Source organism: Monopterus albus, unplaced genomic scaffold, assembly GCF_001952655.1.
Source record: "Monopterus albus unplaced genomic scaffold, M_albus_1.0 scaffold128.1, whole genome shotgun sequence".
Taxonomy (NCBI): Eukaryota; Metazoa; Chordata; class Actinopteri; order Synbranchiformes; family Synbranchidae; genus Monopterus; species Monopterus albus.
This window is the reverse complement of record NW_018128008.1, coordinates 2,209,052-2,228,843: the sequence shown is the minus strand read 5'-3', so window position 1 is coordinate 2,228,843 and position 19,792 is coordinate 2,209,052. Positions and strand designations below refer to the sequence as shown.

General features: G+C 41.8%; 2 protein-coding genes across 2 annotated transcripts in view; one reads left to right on the top strand and one right to left on the bottom strand.

The window, feature by feature from the left end:
- Positions 1–2,544, top strand: part of cenpe (centromere protein E) — a 46,582-nt gene extending 44,038 nt beyond the window's left edge. The window contains 1 exon segment of the mRNA XM_020612882.1: positions 2,143–2,544. Coding sequence (XP_020468538.1) covers positions 2,143–2,207 — 65 coding nt within the window. The 3' untranslated portion in view covers positions 2,208–2,544.
- Positions 2,545–6,069: 3,525 nt separating this feature from the next.
- The window catches only part of LOC109967387 (gamma-aminobutyric acid type A receptor subunit rho1), a 46,273-nt gene continuing 32,550 nt past the window's right edge, over positions 6,070–19,792 (bottom strand). The window contains exons 3-9 of the mRNA XM_020612914.1: positions 19,367–19,434; positions 19,056–19,279; positions 11,401–11,483; positions 9,368–9,508; positions 9,128–9,280; positions 8,300–8,496; positions 6,070–6,915 (exon numbers count right to left, since the gene is read on the bottom strand). Of these exons, the coding sequence (XP_020468570.1) occupies positions 6,628–6,915; positions 8,300–8,496; positions 9,128–9,280; positions 9,368–9,508; positions 11,401–11,483; positions 19,056–19,279; positions 19,367–19,434 (1,154 nt within the window). The 3' untranslated portion in view covers positions 6,070–6,627. The remainder of the gene's footprint in view (positions 6,916–8,299; positions 8,497–9,127; positions 9,281–9,367; positions 9,509–11,400; positions 11,484–19,055; positions 19,280–19,366; positions 19,435–19,792) is intronic.

Here is a 19,792-nt window from a genome sequence, read left to right as displayed (position 1 = left end):
TCCTAGTAAAACAATCCCTCAGCTGATGAGAGGCACCCTCTGGCCAGGCTTTAAAAGTCCTTGTGGTGATGTGGGGAGTTTTCCTACGGGGACCATATGCAGGGATCAAAAGCAGAGACAAATGGTCGGACTGGCCAAGGTGTACAAGTGGTTTTGCCCTGTAGCCCAGCTTGATGTTGGACTACCCCTTATCCAGTATGTTAGCTACTCTAGTAGTGCACTTTACATGTTGATGGAATTTAGGGAGCACTGCTTTTAAATCCACATGATTAAAATCCCCCGCATCACGGTACTTGCTTAGCTGCCTGTTAATGCAGCCATGTAAATGTCCAAGAGCCAGGCTAGCGTTTGCATCTGGTGGAATATAGGTGGCAGTTATCATGACTGGTAAACTCTCTGGGAAGATAAATGGGTCTGCATTTAACAGTCACACATTCCAGATCCTGGGAGCAGTGACTTGCTACAACCGCTGTGTTAGTACCACCCTCCCCCCACAGAGAACTGGGACTCCTTGCTATCTCCACTGGGATGTTATGTGAGCAAAGACACTCGTATGAAACGCTCTCCTCATAACAAACAACTATCTTGAGGAGATCATACCAATTGTAACACTTGTTTACCAAAGTACACTGTCCGAACACAAACAGCCATACAAGGCACCAATAAGGAAAGCACCGAGCCGCTGCAACTGTTTGCGCCACCATCTTCCACTCATTCATATCTACAGTGGCAAGAAAAAGTATGTGAACCTTTTGGAATTTCATGGTTTTCTGCATTAATTTGTCATAGAATGTGATCTGATTTTCATCTAAGTCAAGAGTACTGACAAATATAATGTGCCTACCCTAGTAGTTAGGATCTGATACGAACTAAATTAATTCAGACAAATCATCCCAATTTAAATAATCATTTAATATTACAGTTATTCTGAACCGAGTAGTAGTTAATCTGGTAGTTAGGGAACAGAGAACAGAATCACTCCTCCTGCAAAGGAATAGATAAAATATTAAATACGAAGATTGTCACAGTCAGTCATTGTTGGTCACAAGGTACAGTCAGTCAGAGCCCAGAGTCCCCCCGGGCCGGGTCCAAACGCACACTCACAACTGCAGCACCATCACTCCTTCTTTCCCCCAAACCCACAGCTGTCCTAACCTTTATCTTCTCGCAGTTACACAGCCTCCTATTGCTTGAGCCAGAGTCACAGTCCCATGCCAGCATCCAAGCATTGTCTGAGATGTCCAGTACATGAACTTCTAGGTCACGTTGACCTAGTGCACATTTCCTTTTTCTAAACATGAACAGAGCATACAAACTGTTCACATAAGGCTGAAGCTATGTCCATCCCCCATTCAAGGAGGAATTCTCTCTGGATGTTTACCCATAAATTAAACAAGGAGGACACAAGCCAAGATATTCTTGCTTGAGCAAGAGAAGAGAAGAGAAACAGATCAAGCTTACATAAACACTTAGCTCACCCTTACATAACTATTACAAATATCTATATATGAACTACACACTATTCTATTACAAATTACCTCTGGGCTGGTACCTTGTTTGTTTTTAACCACCACACTACAAAAACAACAACAAAATTCTGATCTTTCATGTCTTTATTGAGAACAACCATACTCTTTAGTCAGTGATGCACACCTTCCCCACATGATGACTTGGGTTTTTGTTTTAGTTTTTTACATTAACCTGAGAAACCTTTGGCTGTACTTAAGTCACAGAATCCTTGAGCTTCAGTTTAAATAAAGCTTTTGTGCAGGAATATAGTGTTGTGCAGTCAAAACACAGAAATATTGTGCCATTATTACGAGATAAATCAAAATTATCAGATAATCTAGAAATAAATCAGTCTAATTCAACAGTTCTGCAATCAGTCATTTATGAAGGTGATTAAAGTTGAGTTTCTATTGAACCTGTTGAACACACACTGATGAGTGACACTGTTTACTATTATGACCACATTAATAACATCAAGTTGTGGAAAACTAATTTGGTTCTCATATGTGCAGTGAGGTTGGTTTAAGACGATTATGCATGTCACAGCCACTGAAAGATGGACACCAGTATGATTCATTTAATGTTTGCATGTGACTTGAGCTTTCATTTTTGTGATGATTCTGTGTGTTGCAGGTGCAACCGGAGAGGAGCAGTGGCCTCAGGCTCTAAAACCGGAAGAAATCTGTAGGACACAATAAAATGTTGTATATGGGAAATCTTTTTAAATGTATTTTAATGTTTGAATACAGCTTTATAATTAGGTTTACATTGTTTTTTTTATGTGGCTTCAAATGCTGAATTTATTGCATAGCTATTAAATTGTTTTGGTTTATTGTAAATGTGTGCCTAAAAAGTGGTAACTCTAGACCTTGGGTACTGTAACTTTATTTGACAAAACCACAAGGACTGTTTAGGACCAGCTCTGGTGCTTTTCATCACAACGTGATCTTCATCAGAAGATGTAACTTGCTCAGTCAACTTGTAGATCTTCATATTTGCATTTTCAGAGTAATAAAACAAATGTCCTACAGAAAAATGGCAGTGTTTTCTGCTCTGCTTCTTATCTGGACTGTCTAGTGCTTATTACAGTTGAGTGCAAAAATCAGTGTCCGTTTACTTTGAGATGGCAAAAAGAGAAACGATTTTTTTTTCTTTAACACTTTTGCTTGATTGTCTATGTACAACCCTCTTCAAATTTATCCGCAGTTTTTCAGTGATACTGGTCAATTTGAGAAATATATAAGGAGCAGATTCCTGTATTCTTCACCTTAAGTGAATATTATATATATTTTAGAACAGTGTTATCCCATGCGTGCAGTGTAAGTGCTACAACTGGTTATATGAATTGAGAGTACAGTTTGGACCTTAGCAGATGCCATGTAGAATTAGCGAAGTCATTTATGGCATAATACAAGAATCCAGTGAAATTTCAAAGTACCTTAATTTCTGAATCCACCATACTATGCTATACTGTAGTGGCTATTAAATTTAAACTTTGAACTTGAGACAAAGTGACAATCAAAAATACTACTGGGATGCCACAGGGATGCAGGCAAAAGAAGTCTGTTCATACAAAACTGTTGCAGTCTTTTATTTTTAGCCACGAGAAGCAAACAAACAAAAAAATTATGCCCTTGCTGTCTCTCTTGCTCTGACAAGAAAACAAATCCTCCCAGGTGCATGCTAGTCCCGTACAGCCCTTTATAGAGTAATGCTGCCTAGTACTTACAAAGCAGCTTGTGGTGGGAGAAACTGGGATGATGTGCTTTTCCTTGAAAATACAATCTCGATGACTATAGAAATATTTCCACAAAGATGAATGCAATGTTGGACTTAAGGTGAGTGTCTTGACACCGACCCTGGTCTGTTTTGTCTTTCCTACTATACATACTGTCCAGCTTTGAGATGCCTTCAGAATAATCCAAGTCAAATCTGTATAATCATTTGTCCAATATCTGCTTAGCAACACACTGAGCAGGGAGTTATTCTCCTGGAGCAGTAGGACTTGAATTTTTGGGGTGTGTGTGTGTGTGTGTGTGTGTGTGGGTGTGTGTGTGGTTTTCAGGAACACTGAAAGGTATCAAAAGAGATTAAGGAAGATAGATGGGGCTCTCAGCCAGAGAGACCTGATTGTTGATGTTGGGATTCACCACACAGCCCCAATTAAACTTACCAGCAAAAGAAAACACTAAATCAATTGTATAAATGATTATAATAAAGATAAGTAATTAAAATGCAAAACAAAGAACAAACTGCATTGACACTGTACAATATTACATGGTATATCAAACTGTATGGTCATAAAAATAATGAGGCCTCTTGTTAATACTTTCAGATTAAATCAGTGCCCTTTTACTTTGAAGGATGGCTGCTGATGAGGCTGATTTGTAACTTGACCAATCACAAAACAAGTGGGCAATGAAAGAGGGGTGTGATTACTCATTTTCTTTACTGCTTAGTCCCAAAGGGGGTCACAGGGGCCGGAGCCGGGTGTGATTACATATAACATTATTGCATTTTAATTTCTGTGGAATATCTTTACACAAGTTGAAATAAAACCATGTTTGCTTAGCACTGTTTGTTCACAGTAAGAAGGTTCTGGATTCAAAATCAAATTAGGGCCTTTCTGTCTGGAGTTTGTGTGATCTTCCTATGCCTGCGTGGGTTTTCTCCAGCTACAGTGTCTTCTTCCCAGTTCACAGACATGCAGGTTATGGGGACTCTAAATTGTGTGAAGGTGAGTCTGTCTCTATACATGAGCCCTGTGATACACTGTCCAGTATTTACATCGCCTCTCACCAAATGTTGGCTGTGATAGGCTCCTGCTTCCATATGCCCTTACTGTATAAGTGGTCCACACCACTTTTCAGGAGCATTCAGGCCATGAATGGGACGATACACTGTGGTGATGAGGGCTGACTTAGACAATTTGACTTTACCTGATGGCAGTGATCTTGCTCAGTAAGTTCTCATTACCTCGCTCATGAAGGGAACCAACAAGGCAGACTCATACTTGTCTTGTTAACACCATGCATTGCAAAAAAGACTACATTTCTATCACTTTCAGGTTAAATTTCTTGGACATGTGCGCTCCGATAGCCATGGTTTCCTCTCACCTGCAATCCAACAGCAGATGATGGCATTTGTAATCATGGCTGGAAGACGACTACTCTCCTGATTCTTAGGTTAAGGAGCCCACTGATATTCAGTGGACATCTGCCATGAACATAGTTGTTAAGAAATCAATCACAAATAGTAAATACAATACCATCAGCATGCTATTGTTACCAAGAGGCAGTCTCTACCTCACAACTGTGCTGACAGAGTTTTATGTCATGGTCGCACATTAATCCTTTCTTCTTTTTTTTTTAGGATAGAGGATATGGGAATTTGTTCAATCAATGTTACTAAGCTCTCAGTGCTAGTCGACTGTGTGTACCGGCTTGACTTTGTCTAAAATATGACATAAGCCACAACAGATGTTACAACAGAGGTGCATAAGATAGAGAGTAACATAAGGAGACATTTTAAAAGCAACCACTTTTTTTTTTTAATTTTGATAGAGGCCTCCTGTCATCTGTTGCTCCAACTGACTTCATTTGACTGCAACAATGTCAGATAGTCTGCTGACCTTGTAGCCCAGTAGCAGGATCTTCCATTTCCCAAACAACTGCTATAGAAACATTTTAATCAAGGATTTTGTACTTAATACAGATTTTTAGGCCACTGTGTACTGTGGATGACGAGTTACAAGAGATGGAGACATAAAAGTAGAGAAAGCTCCAATCCCATCTGAGAGTTGCTCCAACATCAACAACAAAGTGTAAGTTCAAGGATATGAAGAAACGGGTCAAATTAGACAGCATTCAGAGAGTGCAAACCTCCAAGGAGCAACTCATGATACCATTAAAGCAATATTCTGTGGACCATGGGCAAAGTGGTGAAGACATCACATTTCTGCAAGTTTGTGCTCTGTTTGTTCAACAGCTGTTTGATAAAGTGCTCATACAGTCTCCGTTGCTGGCAGTGTCTCTATATTGCACTCACTGAGTGCAATATAGAGACACCTCTGAATATAATGTAGCCCAGTACAACACCAGTTTTAACAATGACTTCAATAGTAAACATATAATTGAATTTATACATTTATGACCATTTCACCAAAAACAAACATTTTGAGCTTCATAAACTGATGTTAAGACAGAAGTGTTGCCTTGAATTACATATATAGGTGTAGGGTGGTGCAGCGGTTAGCTCTGTCGCCTCATAGCAAACTAAGTTATGGGTTGAAATCCAGGCCAAACCAGGGCTTTTCTGTGCAGAGTTTGCATGTTCTCCCTGTACCTATGTGGGCTCTTTCAAAAATCAGGTTTTTGATATTTCTTTAAAGGAGTTCACAGGACAAGTGATTTACAGAGCAGATGTGAGCTGTAGCAGACACAAAGTTTAATTTCCCCTGGACTTTAATGATCCAGAGAGTAGTACATGTCAATTTCAACATCTTTCTGACGTACCAGTGAAACTCATTGCCCACACACTGACATGTTCTGGTGGGTTCCAAATGATTGTGCAAACTTTGTCATACTTTATTATATCATTCAAATAAATTGTGTCTCCCATTCACTCACTTCCTTGACAGTTCCTAAAAGCACCAAAGGGGCACAGTAGATTTAACAGCTTTTGAATATACTGTATGCTAAAATCACAGACTATCACACTCTCCTGTGTTTTGATAGCTTTGTATTCATGCCACATAGAACACACAGCACAGTTCTCTTAAAAGCAGACTGAAATGTGGTGCTTCAAGTGGACAGGGTCTGTACATTTAGAGTTTGTTTGAACCAAACAGATTAGGTATGAAAGTAGGTGTAAAATAGACATATCTCTTGAAAGACAAACAGCAACTAAGCTGAACCAGCCAAATGGACCTGTGCTAAGTGGCTTGCACGTATTGCCTATAATTTGTTTCAAGCCCTTGACTGGGTTATTGTTGTGCTTTGACTGGCTAGCTAAAGATTCAACTGTAATCGTTCCTGTTAGACTGTTTCCAGGTGCACCTGTTCCCCACTGTGAAAAGCAGAGGGGCAGTTTTTCACATTTGTCTGAGTCTCATCTGTGTTAGGAGTAGATAGACCAGTAGATGATATTGAAGAGGATGTAGGATCCAGGAAAAATGACCCGAGAGTACTTGTCTATTGCATGTGTGTCGATCCAGACATTACTATAGGTGCTGGAGCCTACATGGCCAGTGACCTGGTCACTTCCCATTGCCAACTGCACCAACATCCTCTCCTGCTTCATCCCGTTCTCTTCTGGCATGCCATAGTTCCCTGTGGTGTTGGTATCCACCTCACTGTAACTGGCTGACATCATACCAGGGTGGGCCAAACCACAGGTACACAGCAGCTGCAAGGAGACAACAAATACTGTATATTCACAAAAACAACTCGCAGTACAAATAAGCTTTTCACTCCAGGCAACTATTTGTAACTCAAAGAGCCACCACACAGATTATTGAAAATTTTGTATCTTCTTTTGTTGAAATTTTAAGAATGAGAAAAACTATATTTTACATAAAGAGTAGCTATTATGGCCTCTTTTGACCCATCTTTATAAATATTGAGTGTATTTTAACATAGAGTTGTTCATATTTCTCCAAATCAGTCTTGCCAAACAGCCCAGATTCACCTCTGTTCTCTATCAGTCTGTTTCAGATGTTATTAACTTAAATGTAGATTACTCATGGGAACTTATTCTGATTGCCTGGAGATGATGACTCTTCTTCACCTCCAGCCAATCAGAAAAGGCCGTAATGAATAATACAAATGCCCCTAGATGGTTGTTACCTTGCATTATGGCTGCAGCTGGATAGGCAAGATAGCAGAGATTTATGGATCATTATGATTCTGAAAGGGAAGCAGACAAACCTGCTGTTGCAGACTAGAGGCTTCAACTGGAGGTTTCAGAACTATAGTTTTTTTTTTCAAACCTAGCAGGAGGCACCTAGTGTAGCTTTAGCACAGCTATTTTTATTTATCTCTTTATGCATGGCACTGTGCAGGGAGAGGATTTATCGTTGCATATCCAATTAAATGCCAGGGTATGATATCAAAAGAGGCACAGTTTCAGAACTGCTCACTCTCCAGGCAGGGAATTCAAATTTTAAATAACATAAAAAGAACATAGAGAAAGACTTTAGTGATTTGACAGCTGAGGAGGACTTTGGCCATCACCTTGATGCATCTCAAAACTAATTTCTTTTTTGTTTGTTTGTTTTGGTTTCCATCATATCACTACTTTGATAAATCTTCATAATGCTTTTGTCCATTTTCATCAAAGAAGGTAAACATATTAACAAGACTTCAAACATCTAAAATGTTCAGGGTGGCGATGCTAATATGATGCTGTTCATCTGAGTATTCTTACCATTTTCACCATCACAGATGCTAACATGCTAACATTATTAGCATTTAATATTAAAGCACACACTAAACACAAAGTACTGCGACTGATGGATGTCTCATTATTTTTGCACGTATTTGGTCATAAAACAAAGTATTGCACAAATTTTGACCTGATGTTGGGCAACATTAGTGTTATTAGGATTTGGTCTTTGGGATCCTAAACAGCTGTATCAGCAATTCATGACAACCCAAGCAATCACTGTTGAGCTATTGGGCTGACTGAAAAACCAAATAAACCAGCAGTGCCATCTCGGTAGCGTGACTTAAGTAAATGTACGTCTATCTCTTGGTATGTGTGAACCTGAAGGTGAGTGATTGGTACTAACCCTCTCTCGGAGTTTCCGCTCCTTGCGCTCTTGTAGTGTTGACAGGTAGTTGACCGCAGCATACTCTATCACTGACAGGAAGACAAAGACAAAACTGACCCAAAGATAAATATCCACAGCTTTGATGTAGGAGACCCTGGGCATGGAGGCATTGACTCCAGTGATAATGGTGGACATGGTGAGCACCGTAGTTATACCTGAAGCAGGAAGGAATGTTCAGAACACATAAAAGCAGTCTCATATCAGACATACAAGTTGTAGTAATAAACAAGAGGGGGGAAAAAAAATCAACATTTACAAGTCACATTTGATTAGTTAAATTTATGTAACTACCCCTTGTTCAAAATGAGTTATCAAACATATATATGTTTTAATTAAACAGAAAAGAGATTGAAATAAAAATACCACATTATATTTATGACATATTTAGCTTGTGACAAGAGATAATGAACAGTTAACAGGGAAAAAGAGTCAGAATTGGAAAATGTGTTTTTCATTTCACTGTCTTTAAAATGAATCATTAATAATGATTAAACATTAACCATAATAAAATTTAATAAAATTGCAAATTAACTTTCTTATTATCATTAAAACACTGCTAACATGATTATTAAATAGCATTCAAAATTATTCTTTATTTTTCAAACATTTTTAGTTTATATTTTTTTCAAACATCACTTGTATACAAATGAAAAAATACATTTCACTTTGATTATTTTATTTCATTTTAGTCAGTTGGTGGCTTATGATATGAAAAATCTGCTCATTTGTGAGAGCTACGAATTAAGCCACTCCATCAATTATCTAACAATGGCTAATCCCTCTCACCCAGAGGCACTCTGGCAGGGACAGCCCTGCGGTCGATCCAGAAGGACACCCAGGACAACATGACCATCAGAGTGGCAGGGAAGTAGGTCTGCAGCAGGAAAAAGAAGATGTGGCGTCGCAGAGTGAAGTTGATGTGCAGACGGTTGTACCAGCCTGGAGAGGAGATGCTGTTAGAAGTAGCTTAGCCCAAAGATACTGTAGGCCTGTATTAAAAGTTAGCTCTGCACCTTCTGCCAGTACCTGTGCTGCTGTAGAAGGCCATCTTAGTGGTGGTGTGGAACTCCTGTATCAGAAACTGGGAGAGAGAGATCCTCTCATCTGTGTTTAGTGAGCGGTTCCCTTCCTTCCAGTATAGCATCAGATCATCATCTGTGTATGCATCTGGACAGACAAAGAACATAAATAATATCTCTGACACAAATTTTAATAGAACTAATATAAAATAACATTTGGTTGAATTTGGTAAAATGGAGATAAAATCACCCTGTACAGTCTCAATTTTTTATACAACATTGCAAAGTATAAGGTGTCATATCATTTTGATCATATGATGTCACATTTTTTGGCTAGCTGATGCAGGTTTGTGTGGACGGCTCCCAGTTAATATGTAATATGCAAGTGTCTCATGATGCCGGGATAATTTACCTCCTACTGCAGTGTCATTGCAGTTCTTCAGAGATAAAGTTTGCAATATCTTTACTAGACATTCAAAGCTGTTCTTCTTTGTCACCATAATCATTTTTGGACACAGTCCAGTGAAATAAGCTGTGATTTATAAGTAGCAGAAGGCTGAAATTTAAAAAGTCTTTCTTCAGGACTCTGCTGAGGCTCAGCCCACAAAGAGCCTTACTCATATATCCAGATTGGCTAAACAGAGCCTGACATTTATGAGTTTTGCCCACGTCTTGTATTACTGCAGCAATGATGAAACGCTGGCAGTATGGCATGCTGTAGCAGACAGGCAGATAAGATATATGCAGTTTTTAAGTAGGGCTGAGGCAGAGTAAGTTAGCATCACAGAGAACTGGGGCCTCAGGAGTCTCTGGGAAAGGCAGTTAAGGCTTAGACTTCAGGCTTAGACTGTCATTTTGTTGACCAGTGTAGCTGCAAGGGACTCAGCTTTATAAGTGTGGCAATATAAAAATCTCTCACGGTACCTCTGTAGAAAGTGAAAGAGGGGACATTCATTGTAGCTCATTAAGTTGCCTTTTTACAAAGAAAGTTGGAAAAATAGAATTGTGGGAGTGGTTAGATTCCACTGAATTCCATTGGAGTCACACTCCACAATAAAAAGGGATGTATAGGACCTAATTGGGGTCAGAATGGTGGTGTCATCAGCATATTTAATGATGATGGTGTTGTCATTGTTGGAGACACAGTCGTGGGTGTACAAGGTGAAGAGTTTGGGGCTGAGACAGCAGCCCTGCGGTGAGCCTGTGCTGATTGTGAGCTCAGCAGACACCCTCCCTCCCATTCTCACTACCTGTGGTCTTTCAGTCAGGAAGTCCAGAATTTAGTTACAGGTGGGGGTTGGGACACCGAGATCTGTCATCTTCCCAATCAGCCTACCCGGGTGAATGGTGTTGAATGCAGAACTGTAATCCAGGAAGAGCATCCTAGGATATGTACTGCTGTTGTCCAGGTCTTTCAGGGTATGGAATAAAGCCAGAGCCGTCGCGTCGACAACTGATCTGTTGGGGCGGTAGGCAACTACTGCTTGGGTTAAAGACAGGTTGAAGATGTCTATATACACACTAGCTAGATGATCCCCACAGGTTCTCAACACTCTAGGGAGGCACCGTCTGGTCCTGCCACCTTATGGGGGTTTACCTGTCTCAGGGCCTTCAGGACCTATGTGTGCGTCACCTGAAAAGCAGTGTCCCCTGGGTCAGAGGGGGATTTTGAGGGGGTGTCTGTATTCAACCTGTCAAACCTCGCATAGAAGTTGATGAGGCTGTCCGGGAGGGTGGCATCCTAGGGGGCTGTGTTTGTCGATTTGTTCCTGTAGTTTGTGACTGCCTGGATTCCCTGCCACATACTGCGTGTGTTGTTATTCATATAGTAGCTCTCCAGTTTTTGGAAGTATGCTCTCTTTGCAGCTCTGATGGACTTCTGTAGCTCATACTGGGCTTTCCTGTACTCCGCATTGAATTTTATTTCCTTAATATTTACATAATGACAACAAATGAACCAGAAGAACAAACAACCCAGTGGTTCTGTGGAACTATAGAGGAGAGGAAAAGCCATCAAGCTGGATCATGTACATTACTTACAGCTCTCTATTTCCAAAGAGCAGGTTTGTGTATCAAGTGGAAAGCAGCTCAGGTCCATGCTACACATGGCTGTGACTGTCACCCTGCAATGACAAAACAATTAGATGTAGTAATGTAATGTAATAGGTTACCAGAGAAAAGATATTTTAGTTATACTCTTAGGATATGAGGATCATTGTCATATTTATTTTTTTAAATATGATATAACATTTACTCCTTAACACAAAATAACCTCACTCTATCAGCGAAGGGGATAAACAAGGTGGTTTATTTAGACATAGGCACGGTATTTTCATGTGCTCTTGGGAATCTCAGATACTTGAATATTAAGAGTCATATGGCATAAATCTCAAATTCAGTCTGGTTTTTGCTTCCAGATTTAACCATTTATTGTGGCAATATGCAAACAAATTTGGGTAAGCTTGACTCAAAGGGACCCTGTGGCAGAGCCTGAGATACATTACACAACAGCTGTTGAACACAATAATTATTGGGAGGGATACTGTAGGTCAAGAACATACATGGTGGAGGGTGTATGGACCACGTAACTATAAAATAACTTCTGTGCCTCTCTGCATTCATCAGGCCAATCAGTCACTGGCTGTTATCCTGTAAAAATCAATGTAATTCTGCCTGCTTGTCTTACAGGCCTAGGACTACACTACCCACCTCCTCCCCATCACCTCCATAGCCATTATATCCATGATGTCCTGAGACGCATTACAAAGGTTTCAACCAACCCCTTCCTGATTCTGCTCCACCACCACCAGGTTCTAGAATCTGGGGGATGTGTGTGTTTGTTCTTGTGCATGCTATATAATGAGAACCAAAAAAATGTATTTTTGCTTCTTTGTTTTTTTATTTTTCTATTGAGTGGGGACATTTTTGGCCAGTCCTCACTATGTAGTCGTTTTTACACTGAGATCTCGCACTACTGCCATTCCAAACCATCACCAACATCCTGCCCTTGTGCTGTTCATACAGATCAAGCTAAGGCCGGTATGATCACAGGCCAGCCTGTGAATTCAAACAGCAGGCCAGGATTCTGCAACAAAGGCGAAACGCAACGTCACTCTGCGTCAACTGTGATGTAAATTTTCCTGCAAAATAACAATTGCAGGAGAGATACATCCAAACAAAAACCAAAACCAGAACAGGGCCAGGGAGGGAGGCGAGGGACAGGAAGGAGGCCACAAGAAAAAAAAAAAAAAAAAAAAAGGAAAACCCGAATGACAAAACCAGCAGGAGGATGACACCAGATGTAGATGAGACAGTACCCCAGACAGTACAGTAACAGAGCGAAGCAGGACTAGGCGGGCTCTCCTCCAGGCTTGGTGACATCTACGAACCAGGGCTGATGCAGATGGCACCTGAATCTCTGGGTCTAGACTGGGGAATAAGGGTGGAGAATAGCCAATAACACACTCGAAGGGAGACATCCCAGTGGCTGTAGAAGGAAGTTGTGGGAATACTCCACCCAGGTCACGTGTTCTGACCACAGAGAAGGGTCCTGGTGACACAAGATACGCAGGCCAGTCTCCAGCTGTTGATTGATCTGCTCAGTCTGCCCGTTAGTCTGTGGGTGGAAAGCTTAAGACAGGCTGACAGATATGCCCAGGAGTCAACAGAATTCAGTCCAGAACCGGGCCATGAACTGGGGTCCTCTGTCGGACACCACATCTCTGGGAAGGCCATGTAAGCAGAATACGTGTTGAATGAGTAGCTGTGCCATCTCTTTGGCTGACGGCAATTTAGGTAAGCAAACAAAATGAACCATCTTGGAGAACCGGTCTACTATAGTGAGTATTGTGGTGTTACCTCGAGATGCAGGCAGGCTGGTGACAAAGTCCACAGAGATGTGGGTCCATGGTCTCTGGGGCACAGGAAGAGGACACAGCAGTCCTGCAGGTTTGCCGGTGGAAGTCTTACTTTTGGCACAGTCTGAACAGGCGGCCACAAACTCACGAACATCCTCTCTCAAAGTGGGCCAACAAAACCATCTCTGTATTGTGTAGCAGGTCCGTGCTACTCCAGGGATGGCAAGTGAGTTTGGTGGCATGACATCACTGCAGCACTGTGGTGCACAGTGCAGCTGGGACAAACAAATGGTTTGTGGGACAGGTGGATGACCCGGTTTTGACTCCTGGGCATCGATGACTTCCTGCTCGATGCTGAGGTGAGTGGCTCCCACACGAGCAGATTGGGGCAGGATGAAAGCTGGCTTTGCGAGTTCCTCCTCTCTGGTGTACTGGCATGAAAGAGCATCCACCTTGCCGTTGCAGTGACTTGGGCAGAAAGAGAGAGAGAAGTTGGACCGGTCAAAAAAGAGGGCCCACCTAGCCTGTCTGGGGTTCAGTCTTTTGGCCATCTGTAAGTATTCCAAGTTCTTATGATCAGCCCAGACCAGGAATGGCTGCTTGGTGTCCTCCAACCAGTGCCGCAATTCCTCTAGCGCCAACTTAACAGCCAGCAGCTCTCTTTCTCTGATGCTGTAGTTGTTCTTGGCCTGGGAGAGGTGCTTAGATAAAAAGTCACAGGGGTGTAGTTTCCCATCCTGAGCAGAGCGCTGGGACAGCACCGCCCCTACCCTGGAGTTCAAAGCATTGACCTCCACAAAGAACTGTTTCTCTGGGTCAGGCAGGGTGAGGATAGGGGCGGAACAGAAGCACTGTTTCAGGGCCAAGAACGCCTTCTCAGCCAAGGAGTCCCAGGTGAATTGTTTTGTGTTGGATGTGAGGCTGTGGAGGGGAGCATCAATGAAGCTGTAGTCCTTGATGAGCTTCCTGTAAACGTTAGCGAACCCCAGAAACTGTTGTTTGCTGATGGGAAGTAGGCGTGGACCATGCTGTCACTGCTTGGACCTTGGCAGGATCCATCTGGATGTGACCTGTGGAGATTACAAACCCCAGAAACGACACAGTAGAGACATGGAAACAACATTTCTCAGCTTTGACATATAGGTTGTTCTGGAGTAACCATTGCAAGACTGCTTTAACATGAGTGACATGGTCGGACTCAGAGGAGGAAAAAATGAGAATGTCATCTAGATAAACAAAGACAAACTTGTTCAACATATCTCCAAGTATATCGTTGATAAGGTTCAGAAAAACCACGGGCGCGTTAATTAGCCTGAACAGCATCACCAGATATTCATAATGTCTAGATGGGGTATTGAAGGCAGTCTTCCACTCATCCTCCTCTTTCATGTGTACTAGGTGATAAGCATTTCTTAGGTCCAGTTTGATGAAAATCTGTGCACCATGGAGCAGTTTGAAAGCAGATGACATCAGAAGCAGGGGGCGTCTGTTCTTAATGGTAATCTTGTTTAACCCGCAGTAGCCTATGCAGGGTCTTAGTCCTCCATCTTTTTTACCCACAAAGAAAAGTCCCAGCCGGGGAGGAGGGGGGACGAATCAGCACCGCCCTATGAGCCTCCATAATGTATCCTGTCATGGTTTTATGTTCAGGAACTGATAAAGGAAATAGTACCTGGCAGCAGGTCAATAGAGCAATCATAGGGTCTATGCAGAGGCAAAGAAGTGGCACGAGTCTTGTTAAACACTTGACATAAATCACTTGACATAAATATGCTGATGGTACTTTGTCAAGGTCTGGGATAACTTCCAACACCCTTGTCTTCTCTATCCACTGTCTGACAACAGACTGTAGACAAGTTTCTGCACACTGTCCTGACCACTCAACCACTCTCCCTGTCCCCCATTCAATCTTGACCCCATGTTTAACCAACCAGGGGTAACCTAACACCATTGAATGATGAGGTGAATGCATGACCATAAATTGTATTGTTTCTATGTGGTTCTCGATAGTCAGAGTGAGCGGTACAGTTTGAGAGGTAACACAGTGCAAAAACTTGTCATTGAGCGAATGAACCAGGACAGCAGGATCAACAGTACATAGAGGAATCTGATGTTTCTGAATGAATGCTGGGTCCATAAAACAAGCATCAGACCCAGAGTCGATGAACACCGGTACTTGTATATCATGTACATCAATAGAGAGAAGAGCCTGTACAATAGGACAAGAAGGGGTTATACCTGTCACAGTATGGCTCAGCAGCGCCCTCCCCTTTGCGCTGAGCCTTGTACCTTTTAACAGACATGAGAAGGCTCGGTGTCCTGGACCCCCACAATATAAGCACAAATTATGTTTGAACCTGTGCTCCCATTCCTCCGGGGTTAATCTTGACCTCCCAAGCTGCATAGGCTTTGGAGAATCCGATGAAGTGCCAGGGCTAGCGTGCGACGGTCCCCGGTGGCGTTCAGACTGACGCCCCTGTATCTCCCGTCTACGCGAGTGACCAGGTCCATAAGCGGCCACAGTCTTCTTGGAAGATCATAGGCGGTCAGGGCATCCTTGAGCTGGTCAGATAAGCCGTTGTAGAATGCGTCCACCAAGGCAGGCTCGGTCCAGTCGCTGGCAGTAGCTGCAGTACGAAATGTAATGATGTAGTCAACTGCAGTGCTGGAACCCTGTGACAGCGTCAGCATCGAAGGAGAAGTGGCAGAGTCGTAACAGTAGGGATCAAACACCCAGGTAAGTTCTGCTCCAAAGTCAGCAAACGTGTAGCAACAGTCTGTTCACGCAGTCCATTCAGCCGTGCCCCATTTTCTAGCTCGTCCCGTCAGCAGTGACAAGGCATAGGCCACTTTCTTCAGTAGGGAATGCTGACAGCTGCATTTCGAATAGTATCTCACATTGCGTAAGAAACGCTTGACTCTCTCCAATATCTCCTCCGTACCATTCTGGCGGAGAAAGCCTGGGCTCCTGTACAGCTGAGGCTGGGAAAGCACACGCCTCACCAGCAGTGTTCCCGGTGTCCTTGCGACCCAAATGGCACAGCTCCATTTGAATCTCACCCAGGACTATCCCCGGAGCATCATGGCTTGTTCCATACTGACACGCCAGTCACTGTCTTCCCTGCTGGCTGAGTTCATGGTGGCCAGATTGTAATGTCAGGGTTGGTGAGTAAAGCTGCCAACAATGTGGAAGGTGAACTCAATTATAATGCCAGACAAGATAAACAGATAGCTTTCTCTTTACTGAGCATAAATCACAGCATACAATGCGGAAGTCCAAAAACACAATCAGGTCGATGATAGCAGTCCAGGGTCAGTGCTGGCAAACACACACAGCCAAAGGATCCACAAATGAGAAGTCAGAGAGGGAAGTCTCCTGGAAATTAATGTAAGTTTATGCAGGGACCTAATAAGTGACAAAAACAAGGATGTGTTTGTGTGTGTGTGTGTGTATAGATGGCCCAATAGATTTTTCACTGAGGACATAAAACATATCTAACATTCAGTAGAACATATTCACAAGCAATACAGGGTTTCAGCACATAAATGAAAACACATAATCCATTTCCCAGGATAAGAGAAGGCTACATGGTCTGCAGCTGAGGTCAACAGACTGTCATCCTCACTTGGCAATCTGCCTTATTCTGAAATTTCTCCAACCAGCACCAGGCTCACACAGATTAAAACTGGCTATGGGGGATGAGCATGTTTATACTATACACTATTTACTATCAACTACTTTCTCCTGATGCATGTACTATAGACTCACCCAGGTAGGGTAGTACCACAGTCCTCTTTAAGATCAGGTTCTTTGATTACCACAAAATCTTTCATCTGTCTGGGGTGTTCTTTCTGATCTTTTGGCCCCTGCCATGAATCACATGTACAGTATATCCCTCACTTCAGTTCTAACATGTTTACTATTTCAGACCAAATAGTGAATACCAGTGAATCCAGATTTGCAAATGGTGATGCCATCATTTAAATTTTGTTTGTGACAGTCTGCCAGGAAGGCAGTGCTATGTGCGAGTATTCACAACAGGAGGCAGATGGCCAGCTGTTACTCTCTGCCAAGCTCTGTAATGTGGATTACAAAATAAACTATCTTGGATCAGACCCTCCTATTGCTTGCCAAAATGACAAGGTCGTGCTCATTTGTATTAGTGGCCATAATTGGCAGAACATTATCCCCTTAAATACACATCTTGTACTGTGACAGCTGGTGGCATTTTGTCTTGTGGGACAACCAATGACAGTTACATCTCAGCACACCCACTAACATCATAATCTGCCCCACTGATACAGCATGTATCAAATACTATGATAAAGAGTGGGCTATACTGAAATCCATTTTGTGAAGTTTGCAAGGATACTGTTTTTCAGGGAACATTGAGCGAAAACTGCTCAGTTTATTAAACCCATGAAGTAAATCCTGCTTTATGAAGGTGAGAATGCTCAGTTTGTGTTGAAACTGTTTTAGCTGGGTGTTGCTTCAATTGTATGGTCACCTTGAATGCTATAGCTTGTCCTTCTGCTACTGGTCATATTACTAGTAGTTCTTAGCATACCTCTATACTGTGAATCCACACTTCATTTCTTGACAAATCACAGACAGCAGAGTTCTTTATCAGTAAATTCATTTTTTTCCTTACTTACTCAAAATCTGGTTGTACTGCATTGAAAAAGTGTTACTGGCATCACTCAGTGTTACTCAGGGTGAGCTGCACTGTTTGCTGCACTGAAACACTATCAAAACAAAAAACAAAATGCAATTCACTGCTGCTTGATGTTAGTTAGGTAATGTACAGTGTGTGCGCTGCTGGAAATGATACTGATGCCAGTAAGACTTTACAATAGAGTAAACATAGTCCCTTAATTGAATGTTTATGTAAACATGCTGATAAATTGAGTTTGAGCCCGGGCCGGCCTTTCTATGTGGAGTCTGCATGTTATCCCTGTGCCTGCTTGGGTTCTTTCCAGGTACTCCATCTTCCTCCCACCAAAGACATACAGCTTAGGATGACCGGTGACTCTAAATTGCCAATAGGAGTGAGTGTGAGTATGTGTGGTTGCTTGTCTGTCCCTAAGTGTCAGCCCTGTGACAGACTGGTGACCTGTCCAGGGTGGACCCTGCCTGTCATCTAATGTCAGCTGGGATTGGCTCCAGCCCCACACAACCCTTTTCAGGAATAAGCAGTATAGATAATGGATGGATGGATAAATCAGAATTTGTGTTACAGGACATCACATTTTTTAAGAAAATTGGTTTAGTTGCTTTCTTCCTAAGAGCAAGATGAGAAAATGATCTGTCTTTTGTCCATATGTTAAGGAGAGAGATGGAATCCGGATGTTATTATCTTATCCTATCATAAAGACTGGAAACAGAGAGAAACAGCTAGCCTGGCTCTTTCTAATGTTCAAAGACACACAAACTAACAGCTCTAAAGCTGTGTTATTTACTATATATTGTTACTTACTATAATCTTATTTACTAGAATTGTTCATGAACAGAAATATAAAAACTACATTTAGGGAGTTTATGTCTCAAAACTGTTGACTGTTACTTTTATCCACCTAGTGCAGATATCCAGTCAGTATAGGTTTTTGTCATTGTACAAACATGATAATATCAAATATAGTGATAACAGGACCCCAGGAAAGTCTCTGCGGCTGGCCATTATTCACCAAGAAATAGTTCTAAGTTGTAGGTAAGTAGTAGGTCCATCTCAATCAAAACCAATTAAATGTGTTTCCCAAAATTTAAACAGTCTTTGACCTAACAATGATCCTTGGTAAGTTCATACATGTTGGGCCCTGCTGGCAGACAGAGGGAATTACCTGAGACTGTAGAGGACTTTGCCATCGGGGTAAACCCGCAGCATGACATTGTCAGTGGTGGTGTCATGTGTGAAGGACTTCTTAGAGTGGACAAAAAACATATCAGGTACCCAGATTTTCTTCACCAGTCGGCCATCAAAAGTCATACTCTGGTTGGTATTGCTTTTGAAGGACAGACGTTCATCTTTCCAGTAGTGCCTCAAATAGAGGGTCATAGTAAAGTCCTTGAAAAACAAATAAATGTCATTTTCAGTACTTTATCACCTAACAACATGTATAAATGTCTTACTAACACTTTGGTACAGACATACCATATCAACCTCTGAAATTGCATCAAGACTTTCAACCTGAACATCCACTCCAACTGGGACTGCAGGCCCTAGAAAAAAAATACAGCACAGAACAAAGATACATCAACTTGAAATTTATAATAGTGTTGACTTGAATATTATCTTAAAATACATAAGTGGGTTGTAAGAGTGTAGATATTCTACCTCATTCAATCTTGTCTAGATTATCTGTGTTTATCTAAAGGTCCTGACTCCTTTTTGTGCCAGCCCCTTTGCTTCAAACAATAACTTCTCATTCACTCAAATAAAAGCAGCTAGGTGCAGATTTCCCACAAAATGGCACAGTGCCAGTAGAGGAAATACTCTAATCCTAAATGACATCATAGTGCAAGTTGGCATTTCTTCATTTTTGATTAGTTTTTAATGGGGCTTCAGATTATCTACTCT